Here is a 21,244-nt window from a genome sequence, read left to right as displayed (position 1 = left end):
AATAACCCAAAAACCCAAAGTCCAAAGTCTCACCTAAGACAAGGCAAGTCCCTTCTACCTATGAGCCTGTAAAATCAAAAGCAAGCTAGTCACTTCCTAGATACAATGGGGGGCATGAGTATTTGGTAAATACAGCTGTTCCAAATGGGATAAATTGGCCAAAACAAAGGGGGCCCATGCAAGTCTGAAATCCAGTGGGGCAGTGAAATCTTAAAGCTCCAAAATGATCTCCTTTGATGCCATGTCTTGCATCTGGGTCACACTAATGCAAAAGGTGGTTTCCCATGGTCTTGGGCAGCTCCACTCCTGTGGCTTTGCAGGGTACAGCCTCCTTCCTGGCTGCTTTCACAGGCTGGCACTCAGTGTCTGTGTTTTTCCAGGGGCATGGTACAATCTGCCAGTGGATCTACCATTTTGGGGTCTGGAGGACAATGACCCTCTTCTCACAGCTCCACTTGGCAGTGCCCTAGTAGGGACTCTGTATGGGGGCTCCAATTCCACATTTCCCTTCTGCACTGCCCTAGCAAAAGTTCTCCATGAGTGCTGTCCTTCCCATGTAGCAAACTTTTGCCTGACGATCCTGGCATTTCCATACATCTTCTGAAATCTAGATGGAGGTTCTCAAATCTCAATTATTGACTTCTGTGCACCCACAGGCTCCACACCACATGGAAGCTGCCAAGGCTTGGGGCTTCCACCCTCTAAAGCCACAGCCCGAGCTCTACATTGTCCCCTTTCGGCCAAAGCTGGAGTGGCTGGGACACAAGACACCAGGTCCCTAGGCTGCACACAATACAGGGACCCTGGGCCCAGCCCACACAACCACTTTTTCCTTCTGGGCCTCTGGGCCTGTGATAGGAGGGGCTACTGGGAAGCTCTCTGACATGGCCTGGAGACATTTTTCCCAAGGTCTTGGGGATTAACATAAGGCTCCTTGCTATTTATGCAAATTTTAAATTTCTACAGCTGGTTTGAATTTCTCCTCAAAAAATGGGTTTTTCTTTTCTACTGCATTGTTAGGCTGCAAATTTCCTAAACTTTTATGCTCCATTTCCCTTTTGAAACAGAATGCTTTTAGCAGCACCCAAGTCACCTTTTGAATGCTTTGCTGCTTAGAAATTTCTTCTGCCAGATAACCTAAATCATCTCTCTCAAAGTTCAAAGTTCCACAAATCTCTAGGGCAGGGGCAAAATGCTGCTAGTCTCTTTGCCAAAACATAACAAGAGTCACTTTTGCTCCAGTTCCTAATAAGTTCCTTATCTCCACTTAAGACCACCTCAGCCTGGACCTTATTGTCCATATCATTATCAGGCTTTTGGTCAAAGCCATTCAACAAGTCTCTAGGGAGTTTCAACTTTCCCACATTTTCCTGTCTTTTCTGAGCCCTCCAAACTGTTCCAACTCCTGCCTGTTACCCAGTTCCAAAGTCACTTCCACATTTTCAGGTATCTTTTCAGCAATGCCCCCCTCTACTGATACCAATTTACTGTATTAGTTTGTTTTCTCACTGCTGATACAGACATACCCAAAATTGAGAATAAAAAGTTTAATTGGACTTACAGTTCCATATGGCTGGGGAGGCCTCAGAATCATGGCAGGAGGCGAAAGGCACTTCTTACATGGTGGCAGCAAAAGAAAAATAAGGAAGAGGCAAAAGTGGAAACCACTGATAATCCCATCAGATCTTGGTGAGACAGATTCACTATCACGAGCATAGCATGGGAAAGACTGACTGCCATGATCCAATTATCCCTTCCTGGGTTCCTCCCATATCATGTGGGAATTCTGGGAGATACAATTCAAGTGGGATTTGGGTGGAGACACAGCCAAACTGTAGCATTCACTTTGACGATTTCAAATTTATATGGGGTCTTCTGTTCTCCCTTGAAGTTTAGAGAAACTTTATTTTAAATCAGAGTTATATAATCGAATTCTGCCTCATCACACTCTTCTCTAAGTATCTCTGACTTTTGTACTATAGCTTTTGAAACTCAAAAGCCAAGACTTGACATCTTTGTTCTCTAGTTCTACAAGGACAACTCCCACTGAGCACAATGTGGCCCTCTGTCTAATGACTTCAAAGCAGAAAGGGAATATGGGATAATAGAAAGTGATGGGTAGATGAAAGGGGAAAGAGAAATTTATCAGTTAATATCCACCACATAAACTTGTTTTTACCCTTTTCAAATTAAAATATTTGAGACCAGTAGAAAAGCAATAACAGAGATCACAGCATTCCCTACACTACTGCTATTTTTTTTTTAAAGGTGACATTATTGCGCCCTTATCAGTAGAGCATATACTTGGATTAGTTTTTTTATTGTGTCTATATAGTGTGTTAACCATTCACCAGAATCTCCTCCACCCTACTCTTCTGATCAGTAATACACACCAGATGAACAGTAACGAAGAGATAGGGGCATCACCTACAATGGCACAGCCAACAGACCTAATTGATTATACATAGGATTCTCCTAAAAACCCAGATTATAAGCCACAGTCTCTTAGAGTTAAGAACACTATAAAAATTAACAGCAGTCCTACTACAGTGCAGAGATGCATGCCAATTTTTCTTGGGCTTTCTTCTTTATGTTGTATTTGTGGCATAGGCTAAAACCACAGGGTTAGTAGGGATCAAGAGATCAAACAGGAGATGCCCTACATGCTCAAATAGAAGAGAAGTCTTTCCTTCAAAGGCTTACAGGAGATTCCACAACCCTCCATAGTAAATTTTTTCAACATTTCTCTGACAGAAAATGTATTCATTAAAAAGAAGTCATGCAGCTGCTGAACAAGTTTTGACTGTTATTTTCTAAACCATGGTGATAGAAACAGTAATCACTGTGGCTTTCGGGGGAAACCTTAACACATCCGAAGGTCATTCCTGAAGCTTTCAAAGAGGCCAGTATATAAAACAAAACAAAACTGACAATGACAAAAATGATGAAACGGGCATTTTAAACATTTTAACATTTGCGAAGCTAATATTGAGGTTTTAGGTTATAAAACAGACTACTTAGGAGGAAAGACCTGGAGAAGGATAAATCTCTCCCATGATTAAATACATTTATTAAGTGTATAACAGTATGCAGTGTTACATTAGTTGCTGTGCAAAAAGTTCAGGTATTATTTTTTATATCAGACAGCTTTTTTTGTATAGCAAACTATTAATGAATACTCCAAAACTAGTGGCTTAAAAGAGCAAGCACTTATTCGTTCTTGAAGTTCTGAGAGTTGGCTGGGTGTCCTTCTGGTCACTGCCAAACAGCTCAAGGCTCACTCACATTTCTGGCACTTAGCAGGCTGACTGGTCTGAGGTGGATTTACTATGTGTGGCAGTTGGCCCAAGGTTAGTTGGAGAAATGGCCATGATCTCTCATTATTCAGCAAGCTAGCTGGGGCTCATTATCTTGGTGATGAAAGGATTTCCAGCATCAGGAGAGGCCAGTCCCCTATGCACAAGAACTATTCCAGCTTCTGCATGCATCCCACTTGCTAATGTTTCATTGGTCAAAGTAAGTCATGCTGTATTTAAACCTCTCACAGAGGTATAAACAAAATATTCCTGGGGCAAAAAGGTTGAAATCCTAACTATGGTTCAGATAAAAACTCAGATTGGGTATCGGGTATCTATTTTGGTCCCAAGGGGGAAGGAGTATAAAAGGAGTATATCTCTTGACTATAAAAGGCATGTGTAGAGAGATTAGAGAAATTTGTGGCCATGTTATAATCGCCACTTCATGCATCTTTGTCTACAGTTAAGATGAGGCAATCAGCTGTATGTGAGTTGAAAAGAAGGTCAAAAGCAAAGGTTACTCTAGGAGACTTTTACATAGCTTCTTTTGCTATTGCTACTGAACAGAAGGTATACAAATCCTGAGGATTTACAATTAGATGTAAAATGAATACACTTGTGTAACTAACTAACACTTTTATGTCTGGAAAGAGAATATTACCAACATCCAGTAATTTTTCCCCAACATGTATCCCTTCTTCAACAATACTCAACTCTCCTTCTCAAAGGTAACCGCTATTCTGACTCAATAAGTTTTGCCTGTTTTACAACTTTGTATAGATGGGATCATATAATGTGCATTTCTTTGTCTGGCTTTTGTATTCAGCATTTATGCTTGTTAAATGCATCCATGTTGTTCAATGTCACTGTGGTTTTATCATTTTCATCACTGTATAGTATTCCATTGCATGAATATAACACAAATTTCAATGTTTGGGTTATTTCAAATTTTGGCTGTTGTGCATGTCTTTTGTTGTACCTGTGCGCACATTTTTATTGGATACCTAAGAGTAAAATTGCTGAATCAGGTCAGGTGCGGTGGCTCACACCTGTAATCCCAGAACTTTTGGAGGCTGATGTAGGTGAATCACGAGGTCAGGAGTTTGAGGCCAGCCTGGCCAACATGGTGAAACCCTGTCTCTACAAAAAATACAAAAATTAGCCAGGCATGATGGCAGATGCCTGTAATCCCAGCTACTCAGGAGGCTGAGGCAGAAGAGTCGTTTGAACACAGGAGGTGGAGGGTGCAGTGAGCCAAGATCACGCTACTGCACTCCAGCCTGGGTAACAGAGCAATATTCTAAAAATTAAAAAAAAAAATTGCTGACTCATAGGAAACATGTATGTTCAAATTTAGCTAACACTATGCAACAATTTTCTTCTTATTATTTTATTCTAAAAAACATCAGGCTATAAACCATTCTTAGTGTTCACTGGTTTGTGAACACTGAGCATAGAAATAGCCACTTTCTCTTTGCCCAGATATTACAGACACAGCAGAGCAACTCCATCCATGGTGCTTGCAAGTCCAGGATGGCATCTGCGGGACAGTGCAACAATTTTCTTTAACACACTTTCATGCATACATTTTACCTTCATTTTGGTGTCCTAGGTTTTATTTAAGCTAATGTATTTTTGCCTTCCTTCTTCTCCTGCTTTACCATAAAATGCTTATATTTGGATTTCAATTCAATTAAGAGTTCACCCTGCATTTAAAATTTCATAAAAGCTCAAGAATCCAAAGTGTATCAAATCATTCTGCTGAGGATTCAAGCAAAATAACTGTTCCCCCATTCATTTATCAAATGCTTATTGAACACTTATAAGCAATTTTTTTAATTGGACCTAGGGATATAAAGAAATGTAAAATTCAACTTCCAGTCTCTGAGAAGTATCTACAGTAGTTGGTGACTCTTTCATCAGTAGCAGTCTGCCCCTTTCCCGTGCCTTCCTGTCCTCCTGTCACTTTCACAATAGTTGCCCGCAGCATATGTAAGTAATGCATAGCAGGCTGACAGCTGTAAATGGGATTGTTCACGCTACTGTAGACAGCATCTTTCATTTACCACAAACAATTTTCTCTTCTCTCCTTTACCTCTTTGGATAACTATCCATGAGTTTAGTCTTTTTCTTTTCTGGACAAAAAATGATATTAAAGACAAGAGCAAAATTGTTCTAGAAACTTGAGGAATGGTGGTAATATTCATTTTTCACATTTTTTCAAGAGTCTGTATATATTTGTGTATAATGGGATTTTCAGACTACATTTATATTGTGTAAAAAGATTGAAAATGTTCACAATGTTCTTGCTGTTCAGCATTTCATATTGTAAAATGATCTGCGGACTACGTTGGTTGTTAAGGTAATGTGCTCAAGAATCTTTGTGGCTTAAAGGAGGTATTACAACTCCCCAAATAGCTACGGTTAGTCCTTCTCACTGGTAATATAAAACCAATTTTTGTTTGTGAATTGAATTGTTGCACCTGTGCAGCGCATTTCAAAGCCCAGAAAGGGTGCTGTTAAAGGAGAGATTCTCTGTAATTTATAAAAATGGAGCACTAATTTCTAGTAAAATAATTAACCTCATCTAAAAATCTCCCATTTAGATGTTTCCATAAAGTATTAAGAGACACCCAAAGGTCCCTTATTGCATTTTTTTTTCATCAGTAGCTTTACTGAATCTGTACTTATTTCCATCAATAGCTAAAAGAAAGAGCTGCAAGCAAAAGTATAGTATGGTGGGAATAGCTGCTTGTACCAAATGATTCAAACTATTCATCAGCAGGAAAATCCTTAAATTAATACAGATACTTTTAGTGCATGTGGTACAAATCCAAATCAAAGTAGCTTAAGTAGAAAGAGAATTCATTGGCTCATATAACTGGGAGGCTAACTTCAGCCAGAACTCAATTCAAGGACTCACAAAATTGTTTGGACTTTGCTCCTCTCCCTGGGCTCTGCTTCCTTTTGAGCTGTACTAATCTTCTCCTACTGTAGACTACCTTTTTCCATGGGTCAGTGAATGCTCCATTCCAGTAAACATTCTTCCTGCTCTGCTATGCCCTTAGACATGGCCATGTATTTCATGGCCAAATAGAAAAACTAGGAGAGAACTCCTTGTGGCCCAGCTTAGGTCATATGCTCTCTCCGAACCAATTACAGTGCCCAGGGGAATGGAGTACTAGGTGTAGCCAGGCCAGGAAGTTACTTTGTTGGCAGTTTCACTAGACTCATTTCATCAGAGAGAGGAAAAATCCTCAGACAAAAAGCAGCAAATGTTCAGTACAGCTCTCACAGGGGCTTCACATATATTGGTCACAAAAATAGTTTTGGGGCAGGGAAGATCTATGATTAAGCAAAACAGGGTGCTATATAAAGAATGGAAATCACAATGACTTCTAATTGCAGTAGATTCAATCTCATTTGCCCAATCTTTTAGGTATCTCAATGCATGAAATTACTGAATAAACAACTAGCTAATTCACTTTCACAACCACTTGACTGTCACTGAAGTGTCTGATCAAAAATTAAGGTGTTAGCTCTGTGAGGTGGTATATGGCTGCAGTCCTAGCTACTTGGGAGGCTGAGGTGGGGGGCATCACTCGAGCCCAGGAGTTTGAGACCAGCCTGAGCAACATAGCAAAACCCTGTCTCTAAAAATAAAAAGATGGCTTTTAAAAAAAAAAAAAAAAAAAAAAAAAGCAGATTAAGGTGCCTGCAAGAGTGAACCTTCTACTCTTGGGGTGATGATGTGTCAATGTAGGTTTGTCAATTGTAACAAATGCACTCCCCTAGTGGGGGTTGTTGATAATGGGAAGGCTATGCACAGAGGGTACCTGGGAAATCTGTACCTTTTGCTCATTACTGCTGCAAACCTAAAATTGCTTTAAAAAATGAAGTCTACTAAAACATTAAAAAAACACATACATAAAAAATGGTATTAGATAACTTAATTATCTGACATAGCATTAAAAATAATTTAATAGTCGGCTGGGCACTGTGGCTTATGCCTGTAATTTCAGCACTTTGTGAGGCCGAGGTGGGTGGATCACAAGGTAAAGAGATGGACACCATCCTAGCCAACATGGTAAAACCTCTTCTCTACTAAAAATACAAAAATTAGCTGGGTGTGGTGGGGCGTGCCTGTAGTCCCAGCTACGCGGGAGGATGAGGCAGGAGAATCACTGGAAATGGGAGGCAGAGGTTGCTGTGAGCTGAAATCATGCCACTGCATTCCAGCCTGGCAACAGAGCGAGGCTCCATCTCAAAGAAATTATGTCCTTTGTCGCAACATGGATGCAGCTAGTGTCTAGTATCTTAAGCAGATAACAGGAACAGAAAGCCAAATACCATATGTCTCATTTAAAAGTGGGAGCAAATATGGACATAAACATGAGAACAGTAGACACTATGGACCACTAGAGAGGGGAGGGTTGGATGGGGATGGGGCATGAGTCAAAAAACTACCTATTAGGTTCTAGCTCATTACCAGGGTGTGATATACCTGTGTAACAATCCTACACATGTATTCCTGTATCTAAAATGAAAGTTGGAAGCTGAGCACGGTGGCTCACGCCTGTAATCTGAGCACGTTGGGAGGCCGGGGCAGGCAGATGGTGAGGTCAGGAGTTTGAGACTAGCCTAGCCAACATGGTGAAGCACTGTCTCTACTAAAAATACAAAAATTTAGAGAGGCATGGTGGCAGATGCCTGTAATCTCAGCTACCCATGAGGCTGAGGCAGGAGAATTGCAAGAACCCAGGAGGTGGAGGTTGCAGTGAGCCAAGATCATGCCACTGCACTCCAGCCTGGGTGACAGAGCAAGGCTCTGTCTCAAAAAAATAAAATAAAAGCTGAAATTAATAAAAACGATAAATGACGAAAATAATTTCAATGCACAATGCATTAAGTACTGATTAAAAGGCCTTTTAACACATGGGGTTTGAATTGCATGCTTTAAGAGAGTAGCAAGGTCGATGTGCTGAGTTTTGAAAGATTTGGATAGGCAAACAGAAAATGCTATTTCAAGTGAAGGGTACACTGGAGGCAGACATCCAGAGATAAGAAAGAACAGTGTCTTTTCACGACAGTAAATAACCAGCCCTGTCCAGCAGGGTTTGTGCTGCAAGGCAATCAGCAAAAAACATCTTCACTTGTCAAGTGGGATCATGTGGATGACAGAGTCCTGTCTCTGCCACATCTTGGCTGGGTAAACACCAGTGTGCAAGCTGTAAAACTGGGAAATCTCTTACCTTACAGTTGTTCCTGTAAAAATTAGACACTGACATGCCTGTCACATCGTCGTGCTTAAAGGATGGCAGCTCCTACAGCAAACATTAAGGAAAGACAGGGTGAACTTAAAAAAAAATAAAATAAAATAAAATAAAGTAAGAGGGTGGAAATTTATATTTATCCTATAGGCTGGAAGAGTCACTGCTTCAACATATAAGGCTGTGACAGGATGAAAATAATACTTACGATTAATCTGATTCTAGGTGGATGATACGTAAGTGGTCACTGCATTATTCTCTCAGCTTTTCTGAATGGCTAACATTTTTCAAAGTATACGTTTTTATTTTTTTACAAGTTGATTATTTTCTGCTTCCTCCTGCAATCTTTTAGGCTCAACTGAGAACAGGTCTCTGTTGCTCATGTCTGTGTTCTCAGCAACTAGCAGAGTACCTGACACACCGCAGATGACCAATAAACTACTGTTTAACAGTTCAAACAGAAAAGAGAAAGTAAAAAGGGCCAGAACTATGGTGACAGCAGTTCGTGTGGGAAGATACAGATACATGCCAAAGTTTTTCCAAAGAAATTTGGTGATTTGGACATAGAATAGCAATAAAAACTCAGGTGATGGGAGATTGCTGGAACCAAGTGCAGGACATTAGAAAATATGCAGATTTGAGGAAAAATGAATCGTATTTTTCATCCCTGGATTACCGGGAGGAAGTAGGCCAATTTAGTGCAGAACTAAAACTTGACAAAAGTTTTACAGCAATTTAGCTAGTGGGGATTGTTGAGGTTAGCAAAGTAAAAAGTTTTTCCAGAAAGTTGAAGGACCTTATCCTCCCACTCTATGAGAAGCAGAAACTGAAAAATGACCTTCTTTGTATTACAAACAGTGCCATTCCAAAATTAAGTAATAGTTTTTAAGAGTCTAGAGTGGAGTCACAAATTAGCTACAGTAGTTTACCTGTAGATTATTTTGTTTGGACAGCTTAATTCTGGCCTGTTTAATAATTGTCAACATTTAAAAATCAGAAGCAAGTAAAAATTCTGATTCTTTTATTCTTTCAAATATCAGGCAGATGGTCAACCTTGTCTTCATTTTTACAGGTAGAATTGGATAAAGCTGAGTAAATGCTGCTGCTCTAAATGACTCCGATTCACTACCCAATTTGTCTCATTTTTGATACTCACCTGGCCCTTGTAGGTACTGGAGTTTGCAAATCCTGGTCTAGTGGCATTGTGACAGCTCTAATGACAATGGTAAGAATAAAATCAGTAAGAGCAATAATAGCAGACTGAGCACTCAGTTGCAGGCTCTGTTCTAAGTGTGCCACAGAGATCACCCACCATTTGAGGGAGGTGCTATAATTCTACCACTGTACAGGTGAAAAAACTAAGAGGTTCAAAGATCTGCCTAAATGTCAACAGCCAGAAAGTGGTAATGGTGAGATGAGAAATGCAGTCAGACTTCATTTGCAGTTGCCAAATAGTATTCGAATTAAATGGTACTAAGTTACTCTATATGAAATCTGGGTCTTTTCCTAAAAGCAAATACTTACCTTCACTTCAGCCACAGGAACTTGTGCTCTTTTCTGCAGTATACACACGAACATGCACACCTGGGTGGTTATCTCATTGCTTCTTCTACCTGTGCCTACGATGATCTGAGATGAATTCAATAGCTTAGTTTCTCACCATAAATCATGAACTTTGGGTGGCGGGAGGAGAATGTGGGAGTGGTAGAGACTTGTCTTCATTTTTATGTCTAGTAGACATAAAACGCATAGATACAACTAATCAACTCAAGAAACTTAAGTTCTAATTGGAGATATGCAACAGCCTCAGGTTTTTAATGAGATTTAGCAACATGTGGGTGAGTATAAATGGAAGCTGTAGACCATATTCAAGGCTGAGGGGACACAAGAGAGCCAGAAACACCATTTGGAGATGTTTCAGTATTTCAAAGTGTATGTGAAGAATGTCCATGTTAAGGGAACAGGTTTCTGAGATGTCACAGTGGGTACTCTAAGTTCTCTGCTAAAGTAACAGTGGGTGTTAAAGTTTGCTTGGCTGAAGAAACATTCTGTGAAATATACAGGGAACAGAGTGAGAGAACTTGAAAGATCAGACAGAAAGGACATTTAACTACATTGGAAAAAGTGAGAATTGGATTGGAAAACAAAAGCATCAGGGTTCTAAAAAAAGATCTATAGGGAAGATTTTAATCTGCTAATCTATGAATGTATTTCTTGGGGGGGATACACATAAGTTACATCAAAATGAAAATGGTGTAAACAAAGTAACTCAAGAATAAAAACTTCACTCATAACTATTATGGATAACCAAAACTTTTGTTTCTGATAACACATTTGAGAAATGTGAAGTAGTAGTGTAAGGCGCAGGAAGCAAGGTGCTTGAGCTAAAAGGATATGTACATCTGGGAAACAGGTACAATGATAGAAATGATGGATAATTACCCTGTCACACCTTGACTCCAGAAAAATCAATTCATTTTGCTGTGTTGGTATTTTAACACACATTTTTAAAAACTACAAATGGCATTATAGATGGAATGAAGCAATCCTAATGAACCAGTTGATGAGCCTGAATTTCCTTCCAAATCTTTGCTGTATGCTGTGAAAAAACTCTGTTGAATGCGCATTTTGTGTTACATGCTACTCTAGGCCCTTTGACTTCATTATTTCATATAATTTTCACTACAACTGTGTAAGGTAGACACAAGTATTTTCAAGATGAATCAGAAGGTCAGAAAAGTGAAATAACTTGCTTAAGTTCACACAGCTGCTAGGAGACAGAGCTGATTCTTAAGTCCTTCTCTCCGGGTTTAATTCATCCTCCAGTTATGCTTTGGAATGAAAATGATTGAAGTTAAATCTCGTTACTTTACCAACTTTGTGGCCTGAGCCTAATTAGTCTCCTTGGACTTCAGTCTCCTCTTCTATGATGTGGGAAGACAATACCAATTCTCATGGGGTTGTTTTGAAAGAACTAAATTCGTTGATTTGTTCATTTATCTGTTCAAATGACAGATCATGGAATGAAGGAAGTAAAGAAATCCATGAGCGGGGACTGGTAACTGCTTATAATAAAGTCAATGGATCAGGAGGTTTGCTGAGGTGAAAGGACTTCTAGAATAACAGTACTAAAGCAGGTGAACTGGATGGGCAGTTGCCAAAGTATGATGCTTCAAGGAGGGATTTCAGAGGTGGTATGATTTGAAAGTCAACCTAAAGGGACGACAATGGGAGCAGGTAGCTAGGGATGTAGAATTAGAACTTTGGAAGGAAGGAAATTGAGAAGCTGAAAAGGAATGAGCATGCAAAATATCTAGAACTCAGTTGATCCTTAAAAAACGCCAACTCTAAAAATAGTGTAAAAATATAGAAACAGCAAACATAGGCAACATGTTTCTTGTTTACACATTAAATAGATGAAGGTGAAAAGTCTGCCTGAGTAGCAGACAGTACATGTGAATACATCACAGTTGATGCTGTAGAAATGCACTCTGAAGGCAGAACAGGATAGTTCCTCAATCCAGCTTCTAGTCTCTACTTCTGATATGACTCACTTAAAATACTTCTGCTAGAGGTAGTTAGGCATTAATTGCTTGTAGAAGAGTATATAATGTAGTGAGAAGCACACACACACAGATGACAAAACACAAATTAAGTAGAATAGGAAATGTTAACAAAAATTTCCAGGATATTTGCTATCAAAAAACATTTGTATTTCAGCTGTTCCTTCTGCCTATAAGGTTCTTCCCAAGGAATCCACGTCTCAAGTACTCACTCTGTTCAGGTATCTGGGCAAACATCACCTCATCAGAGAACTGCTCTGACCTTCTATACACCTGTCCCCCAGTCACTCAGTCTTGCTTTTCTCTGCTTTACTTCATAGCACTTATCACTACTAGATATATCACATATTTATTTATTGTCTTTGTTTACCATCTCCTTCCCCTGAACTATAAGCCCCAAAGCGTAGAAACTCTTTACAGTTTTATTTCTAGTAACTAAAACAAACGTGAGCAAATAGTAAAAGCTTAATACATATTAATAACATTAAAAAAGAATCTAACTACTCTAAGGTCTTAAGCACTTAATAAAAAGAATGGGTTCCCATATTTACATGTAAAAGTCATGAACTAAGGTTTAAGTGAAAAAAGTAAATTAAAATTCCTAGTCTACTATTTTTTCCTTTTTACCGCCCCTGAAGATGAGGGTTCAGGTAAAAAAATAAATTATTTCCCTTAGGGCTTATGGCCTACATGTTTGTTAAATCCAATCTGCTCAGCTTGTAGTTCTGTGGAATGCACTATGTCTATGATAGTTCCTTTTGATGACACCAAATTTTAACCACCACAAAGGGAGAAAACACTAAAAAGAATTTATCTAAGTTATCTCATTCAAATGAACGCTTTTTGTGAGTTGGCGGAGAGAAGGCGCGGATATTTAATTACATGAATTTTATTGTTACTTATACTCAAGTTAAACAACAAAAATAGGAAACATTTTGAATTAGCATATGCCCAAAAAGTAAACATTAAAATGGTGGCCTCAGTATTCCTGAAACCAAACATTGGCTAAAACAAACTATATGCACCTTTAAGGTGAGCAAGCACAAGAAGTCCACATTTACCAAGTAAGGTCAAATGTTTGCCAGCAAGTCTAAGATCTCAGAGGCAATATTTATTTCAAAAGTAATAAATAATATGGTCATGTTAATTAATCGGTGACAGTTACAATGATGGAAACCCTTAAAATTCGTATAAAAAACAAATTACAGTTAGGCTGCTTGCATATCTCACAACTGTGTGTTTTCCAATGATCTATTAATGGAAATTAAAAATTAAATACATATTAATTCATCAACAGTGACAAAACTTCAAGGCCGAGAAAAATGTACTAATCACAAAGAATTTCAATTAAATGACATCAAGCAGTCCACAAAGAAATGTTGCCTGCGGGAGTAGTCCTAATTATAAACAACCGTGTGTTGGTTTAAAGACTAACACACACCTCGCTTTACCAGCACTTGTGAACAAATTACACATTACTTACTTTGTTCAAAGCCTAATATGAACATTGTAATAAATCCTCTGCTTTAAAAAAGAAGTGACCACTTAAAAAAGGTTCATCACATCTCATTAACAAAGCAAAAATGTTAAATTGAAAAGGTTCACCTGTTTCGGTCTTCAGTTAGAAATAAGAAAAGCCCTAATAATTCACTGTAACAGCTTCTTGATTCAAAAAAAAATTTTTGTCAATTAAAGAAAATGACTGAATCAATGAGCAATTTGATAATTTTATTCATAAAATATAAGTGAGACTTACATCCATTTCTGGTGAATCTTCTCAAATAATTTTATGTGTAGGGCCTTGAGATGTATCAATTATAAAACATGAAAACATGTTTTAAATTTACAAATACAAACCATTACTTTATACAAGAATTCTCTATAAAGTTCGTCAATGAAAGTAAAAAATAATATGCTTCAACTGAATATAAGGCATGTCCAGTTTATGTCATTTTGTAGAATTATTTTTGTTTTGTTGGAGACTTTTCTCTCCACCGGTCCTGATTTTTCTTTGATTCTCTGGATTGTTCAGAGTATCTGCTAGATTTTTCCCATCGTCTCTCGGCACCATTCTGATATCTATCTTCATCACTTCTTGAGCCAGAGTGTTTTCTATTCGTTTCCCTTGACTTTGATCTATCTTTTCTTCTAAAATTTTCATTATCCTTATTTCGGTGTCTATGCTTCTCATTTTCAGAAAAAGAATTTCTTCTGTCTCCTCTCTTCTTTTTGGGATCACCATGCTTATTTTCCAAATCTATATGCATTTCTTGGTTTATGTCATTCACAACTCTATTGTAGTTATTTCGTTCAGAAGGAACACCTTTGTCTGATGTGTACTTTGTTATAGGATCTCTCCAATTTGAATCTCTTGAATTTTGATCTCTGTGTTTTTCTGGTCTTCTTTCTCTCTCAGTCCTTGTTTCCTGGTGCCTTTGTTCTTGTCTTCTTTCTTTGTGTTTCCTATCATTTGTTTGCTGGTTTCTGATCAATTTATCTATTTCTTTACTTCTGGTCTTCCCATGTCCCTTCTTTCTTACATCATTAGCTGCATATGCAAAAAAAAAAAAAAAAAAGACAGTTAGCTTTTATTTCAATCTTAATTTCATAATTACGACAATCACATTTACAGATACACTGTAGGTTTACTAACTCATATAAGCTGGACGCAAAGCCAAATTGATTTGAATAGAAGGTCTGATGACACAGGGTCTTAACAAATGCTTAATATTTAAGAATATACGACGTCTCAGGCCAGGCACAGCAGATCACGACTGTAATCCCAGCACTTTTGGAAGCAGGGACAGTGGGGAGGTGGATTGCTTGAGCCCAGAAGTTCCAGACCAGCCTGGGCAATGTAGTGAAACCCCCTCTCTACAAAATCTCAAAAATTAGCCAGGTGTGGTGGCATGCACTTACAGTCCCAGCTACTCAGGAGACTGAGGTGGGAGGATCAACTGAGCCCAGGAGGCAAAAGTTGAGTGAACAAAGTATGTACTGCAATCCAGCCGGGGTAACAAAGTGGGACTCTGCCAAAAAAAAAAAAAAAAAGGAAGGGGAAGAAGGAGGAAAGGAGGAAAGTAAAGGAAGAAGAAAGGAAAGGGAATACATAATATCTCAACATTAGTTACCAAAGTACTGTTTTGATCTTTAGATTCAAGACAGTAAAAAGAAATTTTATAGCAAATGTAAAAATTTTTAGAAAATGACTCGAATAGTACATTTCCACTTAACAAATGTAATCCAAAAACTGAAATTCCATCCCATGTGTGTTATTCATAGGAATATTACGTCAGATGTGGTACCTAATCAAAATACAATGATAACACAAACTAGCAATCGCTTCCTAAACACAGGAGGAGTAGAACAACTGGGTTTGCTTAACAGTATGAATATATATTTCTCAATGAAAGGCCTCTTCCTGCCAAAACAATAGTTCTCCTCTCTGATACTTGGAGAGATGCACTAAATGCACCAAAAAGAGCAGATATGTTAAGATTTACAGTCATAGGCTTTATTAGAGCCACAAATGCTTAGTTTCTGAAGAAATTCTTCTAAAAACACCTCAAATAATTTAATTTTGCTGATATAATCCCAACTATAATTACAAAACGATTATACTGAAATAACTTATCATTTTAAGCAACAAAACAAATTTAGTCAGTTTATCTGTTATTTAATTTGGGTGCATAAATCAAAGATGCTAAGATAAAAAAATGTCTGTCAAATTCATACATATGCAGGAAAGAGAAAATATGATAGAAAAGTGCCTCTCATCACCCCAATTCTACCTAAATCTCACTGTACCAACCTCTATTTCTTCTGCTAAATGCCTACCCTTGGCACATGGTACAGTCAGTTGGTCTGCCACTAAGGACCTATTTCTCTGGTTCCTATCAAACAGCTCAGCTGAGCTGCAGCTACCCAAGCAGAAGCCATCTGGCTCTGTGCTAAACCAAGGTCCCCCTGACTCTATTGTACAGTACTCTCAGGCTTTCCTGATATAAAAACCCACCCACATAACAATAGGCAGTCTCTTCTCCCTTTGCTATGTTTGTTTTACAATTTCCTAATTTTGGGGAAGTTCATACTGGTCTTATGCTATTTAATATTTCATTAATAAAACAAAGTTCTCTACTGAAATAGTATGAGAAGGCAAATTAATTTTGAATCAGCAAGCTTCCTTATTGAAGAAATTCATGCTGTGTTATCATCTGTTCTCAAAATGGATACCATGAAAAAATTTTTATTTCTGCAGAATATAAAAATTGTGAATGTTAAATGAACAATGTTTGTACACTTAAATACAAGAATTAAAGTTCCTATAATCAAATAACCTTTCTCTGATAATATAAAAAACAGACAACCCCAGAATTCTGAATGTCACACAATATGTAAAACACTTTGAAATATAACAAGCCATGGAACAAAGGTGCAAAGATTAGCCTTTCAATTTAAGGCTATGGAAGAAAGTGTTGATGCCACATTGGATGAAATATTGCATCAAAACAAAACAAAATGAGAAATGACCTGCATGTAGGGTAAGCAGACAATCCCTTACTTGGACCACGATACTGTAATGAAAGAAAGCAGAACTGACCTTGTGTAAAACAACACAGATCTTTTCAGAAACTATGAACCAGAACCAAACTTTGAAAACATCTTTTACTACAGCATTTCTACTTCCAGACAGGATAGAGAAGACTGTGGAAAACCTGTGCTCCTGCTGAAAATAACTAGAAATGCCAGATAAAATTTTAAAATGTCCCATTGAAAAACGTTGAAAAGTACACAGAAATCAAATTAAAGGAACTCCTAATTGCCAAAGCTGAGATGATTTGAACAAAATAAATGACAGTACTGAACTTTAACCCACAGGATAAGATAAATAACCATGAGTCTATATTGATATATACAGTTGACTAAATAAATAAATGAGACAAGAGGGATGATGCTTTCTTACAGAAGAAATTCAATTACCAGATGTAGAAGAAAACAAATAAAAAATCACCATTAGGAAAACACCACAGTAAAAATAAGTGTTGCAAACAAGGTCCAAAGATGGATGATAAAATCAGTGAGTAAAAGCTGGAGGAGAAAGAGATTTGCATACTATCAAGTTATCTACCTATAAGATATTTTCACAGAGAAAAACAGTTTCCCTGAAGACATCCAGTGGGCACCACCTTACTCAAGTGATCAAGGCTGTCACTCAAAATTATGAACCCCTTGATAAGATGCACTAAGAACAACATATTGTTTCCACTGTACTCTTGCCAAAAATGTCTAACCTCATTCTAATAATGAGAAAACATCAGACGAAACTCCATACTAAGGGACAGGTTACCAAATAAGTGACCAGAGGACTTCAACAGTGTCAAGGCTATGAAGAACAGAGAAAGCTTGAGAGGAACTATCACAGAATGCAGAAAATTGAGAATACAGTTAAATGTAAGGAGAATCCTGAAATAAGAAAAAGGACATAAGTGGAAAAACTGGTTTTCAAATCATATCTGTAGTCTACTCAATAAAGCTGTTCCAATGCTAATTTCCTTGTTTGATAAATGAACCATGGTTATGTAAGATGCTACCAGTAGGGGAAGTTGGATGAGGAGTATATGGAAATTCTCTGTACTGTTTTGGCTACTTTCCTAAGACTAAAATTATTTCAAAATAAAAGGTTACAGTTACAAAGCAAAAAATATAAAGGCATCAGAGAGCTAGTGGAAAAATAAGGACCAGAGGGGCCAAGATATGTGTTCCCTCTATAAACATTCATATAGCATCTGAGGTCCACACTGTATGTTTGATATACCAATTACAAACATAAAGCTTTAATATTAAAAGTAAAAATTCAAATCTTTAAAATAAAAACATCAGGATAGCTTCTATAAACTAGATTACAAACATTATGAATGGTATTTCAGTCATAACTCAAATAAGTACTTGCCAATGAAATATTTTCATTTCTATAATGAGGATATCAAAAGGTAATCCCAGCATTATAAATGTTGTACTGCACCACAGACTGCAGCAATGATAGATGGAACCATTTGTATTAATTGTGGCTTTTAAACAACTGATCTCTAAAATAAGCAATCTAATTATTTTCTTCTTTCATAAATATCAGCAATATATTTATTAAAAAAGAGCAAGCCAAATTACAAATGAGCATCAATACCTGAGGCAGAGCTATGACTACCGGTAGACGAAGAATCGCTCTCTTCACTGGAAGATTCTGAACTGCTACCACTACTGTCAGAATCGGAGTCAGAGGAGTCAGACTCTGAAGAGGAGGACGCTGAAGAGGAAGAGGATGGGGAGGATTTATTTTGCTCAACATCTGGTTTCTGTGCCACAATGACCTTTGGTGTATTTTTGAGATGCTCACGTAGTTCATCCCTAATTTAAAATATAATCTGTTAGATTCTATTTCAAAGACAATTATGAGATAACTTTATAATCTGAAAATAAAATTCTGAGAATAATCCTTACGTTAAACCTCCAAGACCTATAGAAGTAAAGAAGTTGATGGCAAATCGAGTGTTTCTTGGATTATCTCGGGGTAATAAACCTTCAAAGAATGGCTGTAGGGTTCTAAAAACAAAAATAAACAAAAGAAAACAGATTGCTTAAAGATAAAAAGGCAAAATCCTTACACAGTCATTTTTCACGTATTAAATTACTAAATGAAATACAACCAAGTAACTGGTTGATGTCGTTTACTAGGTTAGGCTATGTGCTATCTAAATAAATGAGTAGGGTCAAATAATAATTTACCAAACTTGATTTCTGTCATTATACAATGGAGAAGGTTTTTAAAAAACTTTTTTACACCCACACAGAAAAGATAAATACATACACACACACACATATATATACATGTGTGTGAATATATGTATAGTGTATATATAAACACACACATGTATATATAGTGAATGTATGTACAAGAAGTTTTAAAAACCTCCTCTGTTTACGTACATATACACACACACATACATAGAACTGTTCAAAGTACAGGGGGAGAAGTGGAAGTAGTCAACAAAAGGGAGAAATCAAGGATGAAGATCATACAATTACATTATCTATGAAGTGAGGCAACCAGAAAGACACTAAGAGTACAAGGTGGTTTTGGACATTTGGTTTTCAGCACCACACTGAATAACAACTCAGTGGAGTCAGGAAAAACTTTCTAACAGAAACAGGTAAAATATAAGAAGAATGATTAAGAGTTTGCCAGACAGATCAAGAAGGGAGGAAAATGCCAGCAGTGGAAACAGAAGGCAGCATGAAGGAGCCAGATGTGTTTAACAAGCTTGGCAATGTTGGTATGGCTGGAGTGCAGCTTGCTGAAGAGAGAGAAGGTAAGCCTGGTCAAGTCGATAGGGACCAAATGAGTAAATATATGAAGCCACGAGAAGTGGATGGAATGGCCCTCAGGCAGTGTGTGCAACTCAGGACACTGAAGAGGCAGGCTGAGGAAGAGACAGAGAGGAACTGACAAAGTGAGGAGCCAAGTGAGCAGGTGGTCAAATGTGTAAGTGAGGCAGAGAAGTGAAGGGGCATGCAGATTGAGAAAGGTGACCGAAAAAAAAAAAAAAGAGAGAGAGATGACTGAATACGGCAGGTGGTCATCGAGAAATCTGAACGGACGATTTCAGTAGTGTCAATGGAGTAGAAGCCAACCTAAATGGCAATGTGAATAAACAGGAAATAAAAAAGGTGAGAGAGGATTATATAATAGTCCTGAAATAAGACTCTAGATCCATGTAACAATTTGAACAATTATTAATAGATGCCATATATACTCAAAACTGTCCACTGATAATATTAGTTACCATTCTAAGGCTTAATATTAGGATAAAAAGAAAATAAAATTATAATATCACTGGAGAATTCAAGTGAGCATGTAAAAATAATTCTTTTCTAAGACAATTTTAAAATGCATTAATTTGAACTCCACTTAAACTAAAAACCACCACTAAAAGTTGCATGTTGTCCTGTGCGACATAACATGAGATCCAGAGTAGTGATTAATGGATGAAGAAAGTCCCAGGGGCCTCAGCTCTTGTTTTACAGTCTTGGATGGGCTTAAGTCTGTTATAATGAGAGAAAACATGAGGTCAACAAGAATAAAAAGTGCTTAATGAGAAACTTACTCATCCTTTAATCTTGCATTAAGTTTAGGAAGACCCATGTATTCACACAGTTCCTGAAAAAATATTTTCACGAAAATTCTACTGGATGATGTAGTGGTTTCTTCACTCAGTTTTATACATTCAAGAACCTGAAAATTAAAATTAAAAAAGACAATTATATTTTAATTTGTAAAAGACTGACCAATATTTGTAGATTTAAGTGTTTCTCAAAATTACTATTTATTCCCATCTTCAACCCTTGTTCTCTCTGAATATCTCCCCTTATGCTGACATAAAAATTTAAAACTACTTCTCTGTATTAACTTTAAAAATGTTAAGATGCTATAGAAATAGATTTCATTCTCTGTTTGGAGTAATGTGCTTGTTATAGCAAAGAAGATATCCTCTCTTGAGTAGATAATGGTATAAAGATTACTGGCTCTTAAAACTTACTCATCAAAATGTGGTGTATATGAGGGTTTGGGGCAAAATGCCACTTAGCACATTAGGCTACAATTTTGTATAGCATATATATGATAAAAAAAAAAGTATGATGGTTTATTCTGAATATCAAGACAGCGGCTTAAAAAGTGAAATGTCTAAAGAAATATTTTTAGGGCAAATAAAAATAATAGTAAACTCTAGTTTTTATGAGTTATGTGTTCGAGGAGCCCATTAGTTAGTTAATTGTTTAAAATTCTGATTTCATTTTCTTAGAGGGAACAAAAAGAAGTAAAAATTATTACAATTAGCCACCTGGGTTAGATTACAAATGCCTATTAATGTAGCTGGACATACTTACTACCTAAAATAGTATAAAAATATATGCAATGTTTGTAAGTTTGAGATATTGCCTCATTTTACCATTAGTAGGATGGCATTCTACAAGATGATCCTGTTCTTTCCTCCTGGATGTAATTTCTTTCTTTCTTTTTAATTCCTTTAGCAACTTTGCTTTTCTTAGGATCTGTGACTTT

The 21,244-nt window shown here is 37.3% G+C and overlaps 1 protein-coding gene and 1 non-coding gene across 6 annotated transcripts in view; both read right to left on the bottom strand.

Moving 5' to 3' along the window:
- Positions 1-4,696: 4,696 nt before the first annotated feature.
- LOC116561282 lies at positions 4,697-4,834 on the bottom strand. Its single transcript, XR_004273374.1, has one exon. It is a non-coding gene; the product is annotated as a small nucleolar RNA SNORA43 (small nucleolar RNA).
- An 8,168-nt stretch (positions 4,835-13,002) lies between these two features.
- Positions 13,003-21,244, bottom strand: part of CWC22 (CWC22 spliceosome associated protein homolog) — a 60,783-nt gene continuing 52,541 nt past the window's right edge. For 4 of the 5 annotated variants that reach the window (XM_032292781.1, XM_032292784.1, XM_032292783.1 and 1 more), the window contains 4 exons: positions 20,289-20,416; positions 18,625-18,726; positions 18,311-18,531; positions 13,003-14,677 (listed from right to left, as the gene is read on the bottom strand). In XM_032292781.1, the coding sequence (XP_032148672.1) occupies positions 14,091-14,677; positions 18,311-18,531; positions 18,625-18,726; positions 20,289-20,416 (1,038 nt within the window). In that variant the 3' untranslated portion in view covers positions 13,003-14,090. The remainder of the gene's footprint in view (positions 14,678-18,310; positions 18,532-18,624; positions 18,727-20,288; positions 20,417-21,244) is intronic. The other variant, XM_032292785.1, reaches the window with a different exon arrangement.

Source organism: Sapajus apella, unplaced genomic scaffold (genome assembly GCF_009761245.1).
Source record: "Sapajus apella isolate SASKATOON/1434 unplaced genomic scaffold, GSC_monkey_1.0 scaffold28, whole genome shotgun sequence".
Lineage (NCBI taxonomy): Eukaryota > Metazoa > Chordata > Mammalia > Primates > Cebidae > Sapajus > Sapajus apella.
Note: the sequence above shows the minus strand (reverse complement) of the source record. Positions and strands in the feature narration are given on the sequence as shown.